This window comes from Mastigoproctus giganteus, chromosome 5 (genome assembly GCF_048544385.1).
Source record: "Mastigoproctus giganteus isolate SK-2022 chromosome 5, ASM4854438v1, whole genome shotgun sequence".
Lineage (NCBI taxonomy): Eukaryota > Metazoa > Arthropoda > Arachnida > Uropygi > Thelyphonidae > Mastigoproctus > Mastigoproctus giganteus.
The window spans coordinates 61,031,121-61,051,966 of NC_143579.1; the positions used below are offsets into that span (position 1 = coordinate 61,031,121).

Here is a 20,846-nt window from a genome sequence, read left to right on the forward strand (position 1 = left end):
TTTCATATACCACGTGTCTTTCTCACGTTTCACGCGCGCAATTGTTAAGAACATTGAAAAGTACAACAATCGTATGACGTCATGATGTTTTGTCTTGTGTTTCTGTTGTGTGGGTGTTTTGAGGCTCATAAATACATCACTTTCTTTTTTTTTTTTTAAACTTGGAAGCATTTATTTCCCAAATATCACATTCAGAGAAATGTAATTGAGCTCTGTATTTTGGCCATTGAGAGTGACCTACAGTCAACCCAAGCATCGCACCTTACACTCACTTCATGTTTCAAGCAGCAAATCATACACATGCTCAGAATGTGAGTCACAAATGAAGCAGTTTAACACAGGAAGTTCAAAGTTCAATCATTATTTACAGTGAAGATCATCTTCGCATGCACTTCCTCTGTTGGCACTATGAAATAAAGCATAAGGACTTAAACACTTAGACATCTTAAGGAAAGGTCGAAGAAGCAGAAATGACTACGGGCACAGGTTGTGACATGAATTCTTGGGATCTTCAAAGGCACAAGAGGTCTAGGTAACCAATAGATACCAATGAGACTTCAATCAATCTATCTATATATGTACATACACCTAACCCATGGTAAATCATAAATACAACGTCCCGATCCGTTTGCTATGAGATCCATTGATCAATTTGCTGCTGGTTGGTTCGTGAGGAAAAATTAACTTCCGGCTGTCTAAACCATTGGCAATTTCATTTTGGATTAAGTTGTACTTGTTGTGGTTTTCCACTTGGTTGACCTCCCAGAAGAGATTGGTGAGGGACTTCGGTCGGGATAATTTCCTCTCCTTGGACCCTCCTGATCCAGAGGAAGTCTGTCCTCCGGAGTTGCTCGAGTCCAAAGTGTTGAAATCGATGGCAAGATTGGTCAAGGATTTGTATCGTATGTTGAATAAAGGGGATGTGGTCAAAGACTTACTCCTTACGGTCTTCTTGATTGGAACTTTTTGGAGAGGAACGTCTTTCAGAAGAGGAGAACTCTTGGAATATTTGAAGAAGCGAGATTTGTGAGGGACCCTTTGCTGAGCAGGACTCTTGATGAACAGTTTGTTGTTGGAAAAATGGTTTCCGACGTTTCCCAAGTGAATCTTACCACCACTACTTGAGCGTATTGGAATTCTAATATGACCTTCACCCATCCCATTAGTTTTAGAATCATCGGACTTTTTGCCGATCTTTTCGTAAATATGATCCTCCAGAGGGTCCTTGTCTTTGCAATTCAGCTCCACAGGCTTTCCAGGAGCCACTTTGTTGATGATACTCACTGTAATTTTCTGGTGGGATGTGATGCTTTCATCTGCCGAAGATTTTCTAGCTGGGATGGTTTCTATTGGGGGTGGTTCAGGTTTTTCTTCGCAGGAAGCTTCCACCGGTTCGATAGGCGATGTCGGAGTGGAGTTAGAATTTTCTGGAACCTCTTTACGCTCCCCATCGAACTCATTCTTGATTTTCTCTGGAAGTGGTGCAAACCCTCTTACGTAGTCATAAATTTGATCAATTTCATCGTATCGATAGTCTACAGGACTGTTCTCTCTCTTCTTATCACTGTCACTGGCGTTGGTCGTTGTATTTTTCTTCTCTCCACCACCCTCTGACTGTCCAGGAGGTCCAGATATGCTTCTTTTAATGCGTGGAGCATATGGAAGGTTTTTGATTCTCTGGTTATGGAAATAAGGATAGTTAGGCTTGGACTCCGATCTAAGTTCTTTGCTGAGGGAAATGTCAAACACCTGGATCCGATCCGAGATCTCCAGCATCATCTGTTTACACTTCTCTGCCAGGATGGAGTACTCGCGAAGCTTCACCAAAGAGTCCGAATTTCTCGGAGCCTGAACTTTCAACGGGGCCGATGGCGGAAGGGCAACGATACTCGAGTCCTTAAGGAGCGGAAGAGCCACAATGGATTCTTCTTCAAACAACGAGTACAGACGCATCTCTGGAACAAAATGAGAATTGGATTTTAGTCCGTTGGCTGGCTTTCCATGCACGAGTCTTACCATCAGTGGAAATCTTTTGTTGAGTAGATTTTTAATTGTGTGTACACCGGAGATGTTTTCTTCACCGGCTATGGGGCTGAACTTCCCCCTCTGTTCGAGACCCAAGTAAACTGTCTCCCCTTTAGACGTAAAACACCTCAGGAACCTGTTGGATGATTTCCCTCTAGCAGGAGAAGCGAGATCTTCACTCACCAGAACCAAAGTTTCACCGGCTGAAATTGTTCTCATTTTGTCGCTAACACACTCCCCGTCATCCCCTCTAGATACGTAGGCCTTGACACTTTCCCTTAGTAAACACGTTTCGGGGAACCTTCTGGCCAGGTCGCACACGGTTTCGATGTGTTTCACGGCTCTCCCGTCTTCTGAGAGGATTTCGAACCATCCATCGTAGTTGTCCGGAATGGCAAGCTTTGGACCAATGGGTATGACCCGTCGACTGTCCTTAAACTTGACACACTGCGCGGCTACCTTGATTCTCTTCCCGCCGGATGCCAGAAACACAATTTGATTGAGGGACGGAGACGGCAAACTTGGCACACCCAAATTCATGTATTGGCCTTTGATGATTTTCGCCACTTGCGGAAGGGCGAACTTCTGGGTGAATTCTTTGAGATAGTAACCCTCGTCGCCCCACTTCACCGCAGAAAGGTAAGCGCTGGCTTCACTTCCCGCCATCTTTCGCTGGACTGGATAGGATTTCTTTGAATAAGAACGAAGTACAGTTTAAGACCACTCAATGTTCATTGGACGAACCTAACGAATAAAAATCAAGAAAGAAAATCAGGAAATGTCACACATTAAATATAAATCCATATATATATCCAAGTAAACATTTAAAATCAGAAAAATAGCAAAAAATATCTTCATCCGATCTTCCTTTTTTTTATAATGTTGATATTTAGGCTTTATGGTTATTACCATATTGACTTAAGAAATAATTCAACTTACTGACACCAGAGGGCCTGCAATGAGACGAATTAGCTCAGAAGTTCGCAGCATTTACAGAACAAACGCTTTTAAACAGTCATACTATAGGGGCATTATGTTGTGACGATGAACCGAATGAGCCTGTACAAATAATAAAAGAAAATACAGCGGGGGTTGGGACTCCACCCCTTTCAAGCACGCCTAAGAGTGTTTAGAAGAAGAGGTCAGTCACGACAACCAGAGCAGGTAGATGCAGAAAATAAAGATGCAGTTCATGTCGGGAACAAGCCGATTAGCAAGCTTCGTTAGGTGGAACGCTAGAAGGGCTGCAATAATAGTAATTTTCCAGTGGTGGGAGTTTGCAGCCGTCCTCATTATCCGGTACCTTAAGGGGGGGATTTGAGATGGTGTGACAGTTATTTAGTTACTTTGTTGCTTCGGGGCTTTGCAGGAGAAAGAGGATGTGCGTTCTCCTTTTCTTCAAGTGTGAAAAGCGTCTGGGAAAAATTTTTAGGAAATTGTTGCGGTTTTTCGCCATAAATAGAGATCTAAGGATGCATTGAAAATTGCTTCCAAATATATCTTAGCATTCCTATTGACCCGAAAAAAAGAGAAGATATGAAATTAACTTCCTGTAACAAAATTCCATTTCTATTGAGAAACCGAAACTGACACTTTTTGTTTTTTTATAAAAAAACTGACAATTTTTTGATTCTTAAAGAAATCGACACTTTTGTCTCCATGGAAACACATTTTAGAATCTACATTCAGTTCTTTAATTGTTACGCAACTAATGAATATAACAATTCATTGTGCTGATTGTTGCTTGCAGATGTTGAGTTCACGTGGTGCTTTTATTGTTAATAATGGCGCTTTTATTGTTACAATGGCGCTTTTACACGTGGCGCTTTTATTGTTATAATTTTTATTGTTGTGTTTAATGAAATGAACAGGGTTTGTCAACTGCATCTTAATACACAATAAAGTTCGTTTGGATAAATGAAAGCGCATAAAAATCAATAGAAATCAAACCAAAATTAATATCTGATTTTCGGTTAATTAATGGACACTCGAATTTTTTTAATGCCTCTTTTTTATGATGTTTTTATTTTAAATTAAATTTAAATTATCCTTTTTGTAATAAATAAAATCCTTAACTTGTTAAATTTAGATATTTTAATTCCACTTTCTGTGTCCCGTTTGGATGATTATAGACATTGAACTAATCACTAAACGTTACTCTATGCAAATCACGTAATAATCGTAAAGTTACCAGGATTTCATTTATTATTTTGTTCTTTTTCTTTCTCCACAAGTACGCGTTCGTGTGGTCACTTATTCATGAACTCGGAGGCGATTCCCCCTCGGGTAAAATCGCTTGAGCGTATTAGCCTCATTGTCTTTCTGTGTACTGTTCATTAGAACAAGAATGCCTTGCAATCGTATCCACACGCCTAGAAAAATAGGACACTTCTAAGGACGTTCATTACTTCGCACACACAACCACGATAATACAAACGATCCCATAGGATATCAATGGCGTTTTTATATTCTTCGATTATAACTACTGTCATTGACGTCCATTATTGTATTAGAGAAGGTGGAATGTTTCTTTCTTTCTTTCCGGGTACTCCAATTTGAAATATATCACAATACAGAGAGCTGGAAATCTCTAAGACGTGCACTGTGGTACCGAAGTGTGTGTGTGTGTGTGTGTGTGTGCGTGTGCGCGCGCGCTTGCGCACATCGCAGTTAGAATTCCAGAGCCCTGTTACACCAGTCGGGTCTCTAATCTACATGCCTAGAAGCTTTCTTAAAATCCTTCAGCTGTCTATAAGAGTGTGTTCAAGGACGGTTATGCGTTTGAAGTGGGAGTTCGAAGGTGACTACTTTGTAGGTATACGAGAGCGTAATAAAGAAAAACCCGGATGTCGAGTTGTGTGTGCGAAGCACGATGTTTATTTACGAAGATCCTTCCCATAATGCACCGTGCACATTTGGGCATGCAGTTGCAATCTTGATTATTGCTGTTTCAAAATGTCCTGGAGATATCCATTGTCTTTATCTGTCAGCTCGTCGTAAAGTTTTATTTTCCAGTTGTTAAAAGAATTGGTCATCGCTAGAGGGCGAGTTACTGGAGAATGATAATCCGAGATGATGGAAAAACTCGTTTTCTGTGTCCTGAATCGTTAAAAACAATCAGGGCTCGGATAAAGTATTGTATCTTTCTAAATGAGCCTTTATATGTTGTATATTTGTCGAGTACTGATCTATATGTACAAATAAAGATGGGGAGGGAGAAAAACCAGCAGTTATTAACATGTGGTATACTTACTGCAGTGCTGCGTACTGATATAGGGTTAAAAAGGAGTACAATATGCCTTTTGAAAATGATGGTAAAAAACCATAATCTTTTGGCAATTGGTATTGAAATATATCGAATTATTAAAGTGGTCCCTCGTCCACGGGAATTTCCCTAACAAGGACCCAAGTAGTGGACACCTTCCGATCATATGTAGCCATAAAGTGGTCCTGGGTCCACGTCTATGGGAATTTCCCTAACCATAACCCAAGTAGAGGACATCATCCGATCATATGTAACCATTTCATACGAAATGCATCAAAAATTCAATGATTATGTTCGGAAACCAAAGGGATGGGTTTAAAAAAAAAGTACACAATATATATAAATCTCTCTCGGAGAGTGGTGAAGGCACGTGGCTGTTAAAAATGGGTCTGATATTGATGCCCACAAAAAATTAGCACTTAACACTGATGGTACCTACAAACGTACTTGACGTTTTAGTTAGTCCCTTGTATATATAACTCTAGCATTCACATAGTCGTTGTTGTACCTCTACCTTGGTCCCTTAATGCTCAGTAAGACACTCTGAGAGATCGCCAGTCTAATTTAAGGTTCTACCAGAACAGTCTACGTACTACCAACAGCAAGGTAGACCAACTTTATCAACCTTCGCCGATACATCCGCTCTCTCTCTCTCTTTTCTGAGGGGTTCCGCTAACCCATCATGCATGTCATGCACGAGAGTTCAGCACGTGCAGGTGACAGCGAGCAGTCAGTTATTCGTTTTTATGCATTCTCCTCATTTCCTTGACAGTTAACAGCCAGAATTTTCTTAGGAAGGGCAATACGTGACCTTGTTGTTCGGAGGAACCCTTGAGGCTGTCCATGGCTAGTTAACCAACAATTTGTCTTCATCTGCACACCTACTTCTTCTCGGTATGTACATCAAACACGCTTCATATAAGGTGAATAGTTCAAAAAAAGGTCATAAAGTGTTTTTTTTTTCGAGTTAGGACATGTCCATAGGACTTCTTTATTAATGATGATTTTGTGCAAACATCGATCTTTGAATTTTTGTAGCCAATATTAGTTGAATACGTTGGTAACTAAATTTGCCCCTCCGACCCCCACCGTACGTTGAAAATCCCTCACAAGATCTTATTGACAATTAAGGCTAGATTAAACTTATTTTGTAAGACAGCAGACAAGTTTTTAGATTTATACAGAGAGAGGTGTAGGGCTTCAACATATAAAATACGCTCAAACTAATTAAGATTTCTCATACAAACAAACAAACGTAGGATGGTCAACGCTTATCTGTTTATAATATATGTTACATGTAACAGGAAAGGACCCAAATTATCCAATTTAAGAAGAATTTACACATTATTAGATAGCTAGAGATATAAACTACTTAGTATAAAATAACTGAGCACATGTTCACTTGCTCATTTCCATAAAACAATATTTAAATGATGGATACGATCTTTTGTTTGATCTTATGAAAGTAATATGAATTATCATAAGAACTTAAATTGCACAAAGGCATTTCTCTTAATATGCAAAGAGGAAACAGTTTCGGGTGCCATTTTCAAACGAAAACGGCTATGAATTAGGCTTAACTATCTGTTCGATTGTTTACAGTAGCAGTTAATAAAACAAGGGCTGATATTTGTCAGGCATTAAACGCGAACATTCGCCAAGTTAAAGCGTGGGGGAGTAAGGACCACACCCTTACGCCTTTTGCTCACCTTATCTGCGACATCCCACAAGCATCCGATGAATACTGCGTGTCCAAGGGAGTCGTAACCGAGATTCAAACAATCCTATGCGATCGACGTCATAACAAAGCTGAAAACTCACTGCAGTTGAGTAGGTCCTTAAGGTACGTTGAGATGGGGTTTGTGAGAAGGTGGCACCACACTATCCCCAAGAGGAGGAGGAGGAGGAAGGGAAACTGCACACCACAAGTCTGGAATATCTCTCCAAGAGGCGCTACACGGCCAGCAACCTTCACTGATGACAAGACTAGATTCCAAGTGGTCGCACACGGACATCCCGTAAATCACGTGATCGAAAATGTCAACATAGAAAGTATCCAAGTGCGGCAGGGTACGGAGGTCCCATAGCCCCGCGCCAGCTGTGCTGACTGTTCGTTACGAGGCGAGCAATTACCGCTTGCCCAGCTGCTGCCAAAACCAGTATGAGGGAAAAGATGCCTCGCTCACCTGAGTAATGCTAGCGTTCCGGGTCGCTAGCCTTGCGACTACATGCGCGTCGCGTCATCTGACAGTGTCGGCGACACGCACACAGAAACACCGGAATGGCTGGTTTCTCGGTTGGCGCGCCCCTAAGCCTTATGAACTTTCTCTGATCTTACCCGCGCAATGGGAGTGGACTCGTCCAAGACCAGTTGTGGCCCAGGTTTTCTGCGGAAACAGGTTTGGCCAGAACATCCCTGACGACGTCCTGCCTTGCAGTGCGCGGAGAAAGAAATGAAACCAGGAGAAAGTGGGAGTTCGCTCTTTTAGATTTTGTTTAGCTTTCCTCCCCCCATCAGATCTCCCTCTCTCTCTCTCTCTCTTATCCCCGAGTAAACGTGCAGAACAACTTTCCCTGCAGTGTGTTCTCCGCTCAATTTACACAGCCTGGTGCGAATGCTAAACACCTGATCAAATTTCCCTTCTTGCAAGCCGCTAAGTAAAAACGACATCTTCAAGCAGTTCTTTCCAAAATGGGTCAGATTCATTATATCCAAATTTACAATTTCTGATTCTTCTCTTTAAAGTTTAGATTTAATTTACATTAATTAAAGATTTATCTAGCTTTTAATTAATAAAAACGGGCTAATCTAAGGGTTAATTGAGATAATCATACTTTAATCCAAATTAAGGTAGGATTATGTGGATTAGTCCGACTTTCATCCATATTAAACAAAGTAGTAAAGTACTAACTCCATATAAACCAAATAATCCAAACTTATCTAACACGGATAATAATCTAAATCCTAAATTAATCTAGATAATTCAATTTAAACTTACCCAAATCTAAGCATTAATCCAAACCTTAAATTAATCGACATTAATCCCATTCTTATTAATCTAAATAAATCCAGTTTAATCCGGAATGATCCATTTATGTCTAAAGGTAAATTTATGGATGGTTAAAAGAATTCATAACTTTTCCTCATCCAAATCTCCTTTTTATATTTATATTTCTTCCTTCCTTTCACCCAAGTTAGAAATTCATGCTCTGTATTTCCTTCTATGGTATAGTTTCTTGGCTTATAAGTTCCACGTTGCGTGTCGCATCACAGATTACGTTCTGCTGTGTGTCTCTGAACTGCTACAACCAGGTTCGCGAATAGGAGATCAAAGTTTAACAAAAGAATCTACCTCTGCGGCCTGAATACTGTGTCTCAGACAATGGCACCAAAATCTCTTTGCTACCAGCGCTGTGCTGTTGACTTAGCTCCACCCAGACTTAGGTGGGGCACAAACAGCGTAGATAAATACTAACTCGAACAGTATTCGCTCTTTTAACTCTTTATTTTTGTCTGTTCTTCGAAAACTGTATCCTAAATGTTTACACATTCGTATCTGCCCTGCTAGCGCAGCGCCTGCTTTAATTTTGACCCACATTTCCCTTTTAATCTCATTAATTAATCGCCTAACTGATTAATTAAGTTTTATTTCAAATTAAATTGATTTTTACTTCGTTTTTTAAATTAAATTTTAAAGTTTAATTAATTTAAAAAAATTTTAAATATAGCTTCAAAGTTTAATAAATTTAGATTTTTTTAAAATATCGTTTAGAATTTTAATTAATTTAAAATTTGGTTTAATAAATAAAGATAGTGAAATAAATTGCAGTGATAAAGCGAATAATGTATAAGTAAAATTAATTTTTTCATTAAAAATTAGGTTTTATTCGAAACATCTGCGTATATTACTTAATCACAAAATATTCTAGATAATTCAACTGTGATTAGAAACTTTATCAACAGGTGGCGTCGTTGGACCGAGCCATATACTTCGTATCCACCTACTTTAATCATATATCATTCTAAGTACAGTAATGTATTATGACGTACTTTTAATAAGTAATTTTGAAAATATGATTATCCGCTAATTTTTTTTATACTAAATATACAATAAATATTAAAAGTACGCTTTATTAATACGAGGAATAATTGGAAGGATTGGAGAGAGAGGAAGATTTTATTTTGTGCTTGAATCACGTTAATTTATAACTGATTTTGCTCGTTCTAGAAATAATGCTAGTTAGCAGCGCCATCTGGTGTTCGATTATAGAACAATTCATGTTATATACGACTGATTTTTTTAGAAAAAGTAGCAATAATTCAAAATAAATATTAAGCAACCCTTTTAATATTTTAATTTCATTTTTATATTATAAGCGTTTTTATTTTGATGGGAATTTTCAAATGCTACCGATTGCTCCAGGAAACTTTAATTGGGAAAGATAATCTAATCAATAGCAGATATCAAACCTTACATTTCATCTCTTCTATTGAGAAATTTTATTCCATGAGATCACAAGGAAGTGATATTTAATATTTCTGCAGATAAATCAAATACGAAATTAGAAAGAGTTCAAAAATTTTCATAAAGTTCATCGTGATTAAATAAAAATTAAGCTCGAATCTCAAAATTTGGACTCTAATGACGACAGCATTTAACATATTATTTCAATCTAAAATTGATATTTTTAATAAATCAATAAAAGATGGCGTTTATTCTTCATATTTTAAAAGAGCTCATATCATAATTATACAATATCTGATTTTAAATATCAAATTATTCCCAATGGGCATACTTCTCGAGCCATTTTGTTTCCAGCGGGAGTTCCTCGAGGATCATCTTTAGGTCCTTTATTTTTTATTATTTATAAAAAACGATCTCGCTCATTCCATAAATTGAAGGTGTTAGAACGTTGCTGTACAATGATGACGTTAATTTTACACGTCTAATAATTCAGCTAATAATATTTAAATAAATTTTAAATAATTTAATATATTTTAAATTTTTATCCAAAATTATTTAATAATATTAAACACCTTCAAAGCTTCCGTGAATTGGTTTAGAAATGTTATTAAAGCTGGTCCACTTGGAGGTAGGTTTAATCTATCGGAGTGGAGGCACTTGACTAAGTTGGGTTTGGATTCGATCTGGAATAAATTTCTTAAAATTTACTTTTCTCTCAACTTGCCTTCAGTTCTATCACGAATGAAATTTCATACTAGAGCCACCCAACAGTTCCCTATTGTTTCCTTTTCGACATCAGTGGAGAGCCCTCTCTCGCAAAGAAAGGTCAAAGTTTTGTGTGTGTGTTTTATTATTTATTTCTTTTTTTTCCTTTAGGTGGTAAGCGCGCCAGTGGGGTTTTGTTACTGGTATAAAGTTACTGGATGCGTTACTCAGTTCAATGACAGCACCTCGATATTGTCATTTGCAGACGATCAAAACAGGTGTGGCTCGGCTGTTGAAGAGCGGCGAATGCCTGAGAGGCAACGTCAAAATTAGAATGCAAATACACCTTTTACATGCATCGCCTTTCAATGGACGCAACTACAGCTGAGTTCAAAGAGGTAATCAATTTATCTTGCGATTGAATCAACTGCATCGGGTCAAATGATCTGGATGGAGCGCTCGAAGAACATATCTGGTGGAGAAAAACGAATACACGATGGGTTTCTTTTAGGTGATGAGACCCGGGAAGGGAAATCTGGCTTCGGTATGTCTCTATTAATGTGCATGCAGTGCCTGGCCATAGTATTAGGAATAGTATCTTAGAGGATCTCCATGTGGCTCATTTGCATTTGAATTGCATAGATTTCTTAAATATGAACCTTTAGCAATGGATCTTGAGTTTGTTCTGAACATGGAGATTTATGTGCACATATTAGTTAACGTTTGGATAATAATAACACTGGCCAACAAAATTATTTTCGTACATTCAGAGCAAAAGTTGCCGATTATAAATGACATTGATCTGCTGATTCCAAAAATGCCAAAATTATCACATCTCCATTGAAAGATGTACTGAAATTTTAGCAGCTTAATGTACAACCAGTCTCAAATGTCATACAATAAGACGTATGCTTTCTTAAAAATAAGCCTTATTCGTTTCGAAATACTTGAATCAAACATAAGTAATGTACTATATACACTGCCTTACCATTAATATCCGGACACACCTCCATGGATGGGGAAACAGGTCCTATTCATGCAACACGTCGCAGAACCTACTATAAATATACACACTGAGCTTCGAACAGACAATTGCAAAATCGGGCATGCAAGATGACACGTTCTACAGAATTACCTCAACAGTTCAACAGATTTGATCACCTCAACAAATGCTAGACGCAGATTAACATGGTGTAAGGAGCGCGAATTCTGGACTGTAGATCAGCGGAAAACAGTCCTATGGACAGACTAGTCGAGGTTCGCACTCTACCAGTCTGATGGCCGTTCCTGGGTGTGTGCGAATGCCAGGGGAACAGTTCCTTCCTGATTGTATCCTCCCAACAATGAAGTTTGATGGAAGCAATGTCACGGTATGCAGCTCCTTTCGTCGTTGAGCCCATTAGTCATTATCGACAAAACCATGAATGCTGTGCAACACCAGGACATCCTGGACAATTATCCACTTCCAACATTTTGGCAATACTTCGTGGAAAGCCCATACCTGTATCAACAAGACAACGCGCCACGCCATACTGCTCGGGTCGTTGCAGAGTGGTTTGAGGACATGGGTGTGGAAAAGTTGGATTGGCCAGCCCAGAGTACTGTTCTGAACTCTATCGAGAATCTGTGGGATGTATTGGATCGTCGGGTACGTGCAAGTCGAGATCGCCCAAAGAACAAGGCCAAGTTGAGGAACATATCACCTGACATTTATAAAAAGCTGGTTGAGAGTATGCCGTGAAGATTGAAGTTCGTTATAAAAGCGAAAGGTTTCAGCACAAAATATTAAATGGCACAATAAAAGCTCTTTTTTTGTCTAAAGGCAGGTGTCCGAATATTAACAGTAGGGCAGTGTACATTCAATTTTTTTAGAAATGTCTGCCTCTCAGAGAGTTTCTTACAGTCCATTTTGCTTTCACTCTTAAGAAACTAGCAGCAGTCTCTCATCATGGCAGTATCCCAGAGACCTTGGTACAGCTTTCCAATCGATATGTCCTTACGAACGTGTTCCCCTCGTTCATCACTTACATCTGCCAAATTTTAAGGAAAAAATGAGACTAAAATGAAGGAAACGAATTTTCAAAGAGAACATTCCGCACCCGATGTCTTTATTCCATTGCAGTGAATATGACACTAAAGATTCACAATCATCTTTTTTCCTTCTTTCAAGAAATCCATGCAGAGCTACTTTAAATGATCGCCGAGCTGCTAGTTCAGTTTCCTTTAGCTTTGTTCCAGATACATCACTTTTGAGGAGTTGTGAACAATTGGACAGTAGAATCCGCTTTCCTCTTTATCCAGAACCTTAAAAAAATTCCTCGCCAATCCAAGCTTTAAATGCGAAGCCTACAAGGCTTTTGGTTCATCAAGTCGAACATATTTCATATTACCCCCCTCACGTAAAAATTTTGTATTTATTAATGATATTGATGAAGGTATATTACAGTTAATGTCCAAGTTTGCAGACGATACGAAGGTTGGCAGGGTTGTTAATGACAGTATGATCCTGCAACTAGATCTAGATAAGTTGGTCAAATGGGCTGAGAAGTGGGAACTGAAGTTTAACATTGACAAATGCAAAGTGCCGTATCAACTGTGTGCCACTACACTCAGGGTGGTAGAGAATGAAAAGGCCCTGGGGGTAATTGTGTAGTCAGATATGAAGTTTTCTGAGCAGTGCAGACAGGCTGCCAGGGCAGGTCATGGGGTTATTGTATGATGTATAGGAATTTTCTAATAGGGATAAGGAGGTGATTATCCCTTTGTATAAGGCAATGGTCAAGCCACACCTTGAGCACTGGGTACAGGTCTGGAGGCCTCATTTTAAGAAGGATGTAGGGCTGCTGGAACGAGTACAGAGATGGACAACAAGATTAGTGAATAGAACAAAGGCTCTTACCAAGAACGATTTAAGTTCTGCAAATTGCAGCGTCTGGAGAAGAGGCACTTGTGAGGTCATCTGATTGAGGTGTATAAGGCCTTGAACGGGATTCTTCCTCTTGCTCAGATTCCGCACCTGAGGGGGCATAAATTCAAATTGAGGAAAGACAGTTGTAGAATAGATGTGCGGAAATTTGCCTTTGGCCAGCGGGTTGTTGATTGGTGGAAGAAACTTTAAGATCACCACAGACATTCCAAGCAAAGTCGTGGTAGTTAATTGAACTTAGAATCTTGTTCATACTTTTACATGTTTCTTACAAGCCAGCAGCACGAATTTGATTGGTAGTCTAATTCCGTTGAAATGGACAGTCTGCAACACAAGGATCCTCGCTATATTCATACCTGCTTCCTTTATTCCATGATCTTAAGGGATCAGATCTTCATTCTGTGGAATAGGCCTTAATGCAGATGATATGTTACTGTGGGGGATGGTTTGTTTGAGGATGATTATTCTGGGGGGATAATATTTTTTCTTTTATTATTTATTATTTATTTATTTCTGTAATCATAAATCTCGTTATCTCACGTTATCCTTCCAGACCCACCTCTTTTAACTTTGTATTTCTCAATTAAATTTCCCCCTTAATTTACCTCCCCTCCACGTTAACACCTGACTTGTATACTGCACAGAAGATCACAGATTCTGGGGGAATAATAGTTCGTGTATGTCTCCTCTGGACTGGCTGAGTATTCAGAATGACTCAATACTACACATGATAACCATATACAAATTTGTTTATTTCACAGTATATACATTAAAGAATTGTATCATACAACATCAATTGGTATAATGTTAATAACTGGCATTATATGTGTGTTAAGATGTAAAATTAATAGCAAATGATATAATATGTCTCTTCGTGTCTTTCTGCTTTTTCTCCTTCTGGTTTAGGTTACATCTCATAACATTATTTTTACTTTCTAACAGTTAAACTTCCCAACTGGAATTACCTCAGTGGGCTTAACACCTCTATGGATATTGTCCTAGATTTATAAATCCCCGCTATAATCTTTCATTAATTTATCCCTTCCAAAATAATTCAATCTTAATATCTTGTAACGTTTCTAGTACATAGAACACCTTTACATCTTAACTTAGAACATACCAGTCTCAAGTACATGTATCTAATTCTTCCTTGCTTTAACTTATCCTTGAGATGAAGTACATACATCTATGAACCCTTTTCTTCCTTTTATACTAATCAATACCAAATCTACTATCAACTAAATAAACATTTTTCTAAAGTCCTTCTCTTCAAATCTACTATCAACTAAATAAACATTTTTCTAAAGTCCTTCTCTTCAAATCTAGTTTAAAATTATTATCTCGTACTTACATATTAACTTAGGGAATCACTCCTTACACTACCTTTTCTCAGTTCAGGGGCGACTCATCATCGACAGCATAGGCCATCATCAGGCTCCAACTGGAAGTATTCATCGGCAAAGGAACTGCTGCTCTTCTACAGGGATTCTCCTACGTTCAGGAACTCGCTCTTCTTTCCATACGGCTATTAAATAAGTTGCTCCGGCCTGCTTTTTGGGCGTCTGATCAGTTCGACGAAACTGGGAAGCATAATAGGATTATCAGGACTCTTCTTACTGCTTTATTAAGAAGCCTGGCTATGTAGCTCTTCCTTATCGTTCTATGGTGAGGCTTTTCGATCCTTTTTTACTCAGCTCCAGCATAGGTGTTTCCATCTTTCAAGGATTATCTCCTTCCTATTTCAACAACTCTTAAACAGCATCTCCCACAACTCATTACTCTGGCGATTCTCCCGGCACTTCTCGGGATTTCTTTCCAGCCGCACATCACTCAGGCATCTCCACGGGAACTCTCCAAACTTCCACACTGCCAAAACTCACAACTCTCCCACAAACTCCTAACTCTCCCAATAAAACTCCTCACTTCCCTCTTGCATCTGCCTTTTGTTTCAGCCGCTCATTCTATTTTAATCCAATCGTCGTTCGTTCTCCATCATCTCATTATTCTCATTCGCTCTCTCCCACTTCTTCCGTTTTTTCTTGGCCCTCCCTCTACTGGGGTAACTTCCTGTTTACGAAATTTTCATCAACTTCGATGAACTACAGGGCGTCTAGAAATTTCTAGATATTTCCTTGTGATCATTCCCGATTCACTTACCGCCATTAGTCCACTCTGTTTCTTCTCTACCGCTCCTTGAAATCAGTAAGTGCTCAAGGAGTCGGTCTGTTTCAAATAGCGGCAGCCATTTCTACATAGTGTATATCGCATCCAGGGTTTTCTTCACCCTCCTAGTTCTTAAAATCTTCCTCTCCACAAGGGGGAGTCGGTTCCCTTGTTCTTTCCTTCCAAAGAGCTGCTCACTTTCTGTTTATGCGACCATGAACTGGCCTTGCGGTGCCCCCTTTGTACTAGTGTTCCAGTGCTCCCATTGTCTTGTGTACTGTCCTGCTACCTCCCGTTGTTACGTTAATCCTCCCCTACTTGACTGTAAGGTACAGAGCGATCGAAATCTGGTTGAAGATCATCCTATGTAAATAATATTATTTACTATTTACATCTTTTTTTTCTTGTTATGTTATAATATTTATAACATAACATTCGCTAGGATAAGTGTAAGAATTTTGTTCTTACATTCCTTCCGCCTCCCTCTAAAATTTATATCCCCATTATAAATTTTTTACAGGTTCCCTGCTTGTGCGTCTACTTCCATGGCCTACTTATTAACAACAACTCTATATTCCCTTTTGATCTGTCTTTAAGCAAGTACATGCCAACACCTTTAATTGCCCTTCTAGATTATCCTAAATACTATAATATACATGTACACTACTTAAGTGTATATTTTGGGCTTCACTAAAACTATTCCCATCCCATGTTCTCATTAAATGCTGCTCCTAGACACATTTGTTGTAGCCTGTTTGTCTCTTTCAACTTGAGGGCCCTTTTCCCATAGGAAGTTTCAGTTATGTGGTTCCATGGCCATTCGATTCTTTTCTGCTCTGTTGATTCATTTACCAAGTTGTCATTCTTTTCACCTCCACTTTCTTCCACTTTATTTAACATTTCGCTATCTTCATGTTTCTCTTTATCTTTCTCCTTTACTTCTAATGTTCCTACGTGTAGTGTTTTGGTTCTATTCCGCCGTCTGGGTCCCTTCTTTCGCCCTTTCACATCAATTTTTTCAGTCTCTTTCCACTTCTTTTCTTTCTTTTCAATTTCCGAGCTTGATCTCTTATCGTTTCTCTCACCTACCGGACTTCCATAATTCATCTCTCTCATTTCTGGCCTATCCTTGCACTCTATTGGACCAAATATGAAGTTTCTTGAGCGCCAAGGATAAAATCGACCTGTCTTGATCTTCCATGACTTTCTGGGATCAGTATTCCCATACTTGACTCCCTGATCCACCATCTGAGTCCAGCAGAATCTGGCTATATGCCCATATCTGCTACACCTATAACACTTCACTTGCCTTGGATGATTCCATTTATGTTCTAGGGTGGCCAAAACTATTGGTTCTTTATTCATAAACTTACTTCTAAGTGTGTGTGGCATCGTCCTTGTGCTGCCTGATTTATTCCCCCCTTTTCCACAGGAATTATTTTTCCAGCGTCTAAGATGCAGAGCATTCATGCTTATATGCTGCCCTTGATTTGTGCCCCTGTCTTGGCAGTGTTTATTTCTGTCCCCGTGATATCTATCCCTGTACCAGCAGTTCTTAGTCCAGTGATTGCTTCGCCCGCATATATAGCATTTCTTTCCATATCTTTCTCGCCTAACTTCTTTGACTTCTCCTATACACCCCCTGCTGTATCCACCTCTTGTGATCTGCCCCGTTTGAGTGTTTTCGCCCCACTGTCTATTATCTTGATCTTGAGCGTTCTTTTTTGTGTTCAATTCTCCTAATAATCTATTTAATTTAACTTCCATCCCAGCTATCTGTCTCTCTAGTCCCTCTAGCTTATTTTCGCCCCCTTTTTCTTTAGTACTGCTTGGTTTTGTCTCTTCTCCCGTTGATACTATATTTATGTCCCTTCTAATTGCCCCCCGACTTTGGAAATCTAATTTTTGCTCCTCTACGGCTAGTTCCAGGGCCTCTGCTAATGAATTTGGTTTTCTCCTCAAAATTTCTTTTTTGTATTTATCCCTGACCCCCATCAAAAACTGCCCCATCAGGATTTTGTCAAAAGCGCTACTTTCTTTTTCCGATACTTCTGTATTTAATTTTACATTTATAAATCTTTTATGATACTCTTCTACTGTTTCCCTACTTGTTTGAGAGTAGTTATTTAATATACCTATTCCTTCTAGAAAAGAGTTTTTCCGGGAAAATAGCTTTCTTAATATCTTTTCAAATTCATCTAGGGTTTCCACCTCCATCGCTTGGGTCTCCTCTAAATATTTAGTCTGGGCCCTGCCCTCCAGCTTGAATTCCGCCATCATGACTATTTCCAGTTCAGACAGGCCTTCCTTTTCTTTAATCAGTTTTAGTCTCCGTAGAAAATAGTCTATGCTTTCTGATGGCTCGCCCCTAAATGTTTTTAAAAACTTACTTAGTTTGAGTGTCCCCCTATTATCGTTCCCTACACTGGAAATAATAGTTTCTACTGATGTCTCCCGTCCATTATTATTTTCCATTTCTCTATCCCTACTGCTGTTCGCTCTCCTGGTAGCCATGACTTATCTTTGGGGGTTTAACTTAACTAACAATCTAATTCCTCTTTAATTCCAAAATTATATATATCTTAATCAATTCACAACTATATGCACATTACCTCAAATTAATCAACCTATTATACTTACTATTCTTTTTTTCTGGCTCGCCAGCTGAATTTTTTCCTCAGTTTCAGCAACTGAATTATTTTTTATTTTGTCGTTCTGAACACCAGCCTTCCGTCGTGAGGATATATCCTGGCTTTGCTCGCCAATTGTGGGGGATGGTTTGTTTGAGGATGATTATTCTGGGGGGATAATATTTTTTCTTTTATTATTTATTATTTATTTATTTCTGTAATCATAAATCTCGTTATCTCACGTTATCCTTCCAGACCCACCTCTTTTAACTTTGTATTTCTCAATTAAATTTCCCCCTTAATTTACCTCCCCTCCACGTTAACACCTGACTTGTATACTGCACAGAAGATCACAGATTCTGGGGGAATAATAGTTCGTGTATGTCTCCTCTGGACTGGCTGAGTATTCAGAATGACTCAATACTACACATGATAACCATATACAAATTTGTTTATTTCACAGTATATACATTAAAGAATTGTATCATACAACATCAATTGGTATAATGTTAATAACTGGCATTATATGTGTGTTAAGATGTAAAATTAATAGCAAATGATATAATATGTCTCTTCGTGTCTTTCTGCTTTTTCTCCTTCTGGTTTAGGTTACATCTCATAACATTATTTTTACTTTCTAACAGTTAAACTTCCCAACTGGAATTACCTCAGTGGGCTTAACACCTCTATGGATATTGTCCTAGATTTATAAATCCCCGCTATAATCTTTCATTAATTTATCCCTTCCAAAATAATTCAATCTTAATATCTTGTAACGTTTCTAGTACATAGAACACCTTTACATCTTAACTTAGAACATACCAGTCTCAAGTACATGTATCTAATTCTTCCTTGCTTTAACTTATCCTTGAGATGAAGTACATACATCTATGAACCCTTTTCTTCCTTTTATACTAATCAATACCAAATCTACTATCAACTAAATAAACATTTTTCTAAAGTCCTTCTCTTCAAATCTACTATCAACTAAATAAACATTTTTCTAAAGTCCTTCTCTTCAAATCTAGTTTAAAATTATTATCTCGTACTTACATATTAACTTAGGGAATCACTCCTTACACTACCTTTTCTCAGTTCAGGGGCGACTCATCATCGACAGCATAGGCCATCATCAGGCTCCAACTGGAAGTATTCATCGGCAAAGGAACTGCTGCTCTTCTACAGGGATTCTCCTACGTTCAGGAACTCGCTCTTCTTTCCATACGGCTATTAAATAAGTTGCTCCGGCCTGCTTTTTGGGCGTCTGATCAGTTCGACGAAACTGGGAAGCATAATAGGATTATCAGGACTCTTCTTACTGCTTTATTAAGAAGCCTGGCTATGTAGCTCTTCCTTATCGTTCTATGGTGAGGCTTTTCGATCCTTTTTTACTCAGCTCCAGCATAGGTGTTTCCATCTTTCAAGGATTATCTCCTTCCTATTTCAACAACTCTTAAACAGCATCTCCCACAACTCATTACTCTGGCGATTCTCCCGGCACTTCTCGGGATTTCTTTCCAGCCGCACATCACTCAGGCATCTCCACGGGAACTCTCCAAACTTCCACACTGCCAAAACTCACAACTCTCCCACAAACTCCTAACTCTCCCAATAAAACTCCTCACTTCCCTCTTGCATCTGCCTTTTGTTTCAGCCGCTCATTCTATTTTAATCCAATCGTCGTTCGTTCTCCATCATCTCATTATTCTCATTCGCTCTCTCCCACTTCTTCCGTTTTTTCTTGGCCCTCCCTCTACTGGGGTAACTTCCTGTTTACGAAATTTTCATCAACTTCGATGAACTACAGGGCGTCTAGAAATTTCTAGATATTTCCTTGTGATCATTCCCGATTCACTTACCGCCATTAGTCCACTCTGTTTCTTCTCTACCGCTCCTTGAAATCAGTAAGTGCTCAAGGAGTCGGTCTGTTTCAAATAGCGGCAGCCATTTCTACATAGTGTATATCGCATCCAGGGTTTTCTTCACCCTCCTAGTTCTTAAAATCTTCCTCTCCACAAGGGGGAGTCGGTTCCCTTGTTCTTTCCTTCCAAAGAGCTGCTCACTTTCTGTTTATGCGACCATGAACTGGCCTTGCGGTGCCCCCTTTGTACTAGTGTTCCAGTGCTCCCATTGTCTTGTGTACTGTCCTGCTACCTCCCGTTGTTACGTTAATCCTCCCCTACTTGACTGTAAGGTACAGAGCGATCGAAATCTGGTTGAAGATCATCCTATGTAAATAATATTATTTACTATTTACATCTTTTTTTTCTTGTTATGTTATAATATTTATAACATAACATTCGCTAGGATAAGTGTAAGAATTTTGTTCTTACATTACAATATCTGATGCCGGATAGACTGATCTTAAAAAATCTAATATTAATGCTTAATGACATAAGTTACCATTTCGAACAGTAATTGTTAAAACTGATTGTTTAAACCATAACGAACATGTACATTGTTGTACACAACATGGAACTCATATCGTTTGGTAGAATTTCCAAATTGATTTCAAATTATTCTTCGAAGTATTCTGAAAGATAGTTCTTTATTTTATTTGAATTTTTTCAAATCAAAATTTTTCTGAACTGAATCTTTCATCTGTATAGTTCAAATAACGTATCACTGATGGAGGTAACCTTCGGAAAATTCGCTTAAAAATCATA

At 38.7% G+C, this 20,846-nt stretch overlaps 1 protein-coding gene across 1 annotated transcript; it reads right to left on the minus strand.

Annotated features, from left to right (window-relative positions):
- Window positions 1–218: 218 nt before the first annotated feature.
- On the minus strand, window positions 219–7,529 carry sano (CABIT domain-containing protein serrano). Its single transcript, XM_090374037.1, has 2 exons — window positions 7,000–7,529; window positions 219–2,769 (listed from the first exon to the last, which is right to left on the minus strand). Exon 2 carries the CDS (start codon window positions 2,689–2,691, stop codon window positions 604–606), a length of 2,088 nt encoding a protein of 695 aa, XP_090230163.1. The 5' UTR covers window positions 2,692–2,769; window positions 7,000–7,529; the 3' UTR covers window positions 219–603.
- Between the last annotated feature and the right edge of the window lie 13,317 nt (window positions 7,530–20,846).

Coding starts and splice junctions, on each gene's coding strand:
- sano (XM_090374037.1), bottom strand. CDS start 2,691: ATGGCGGGAAGTGAAGCCAGCGCTTACCTTTCTGCGGTGAAGTGGGGC.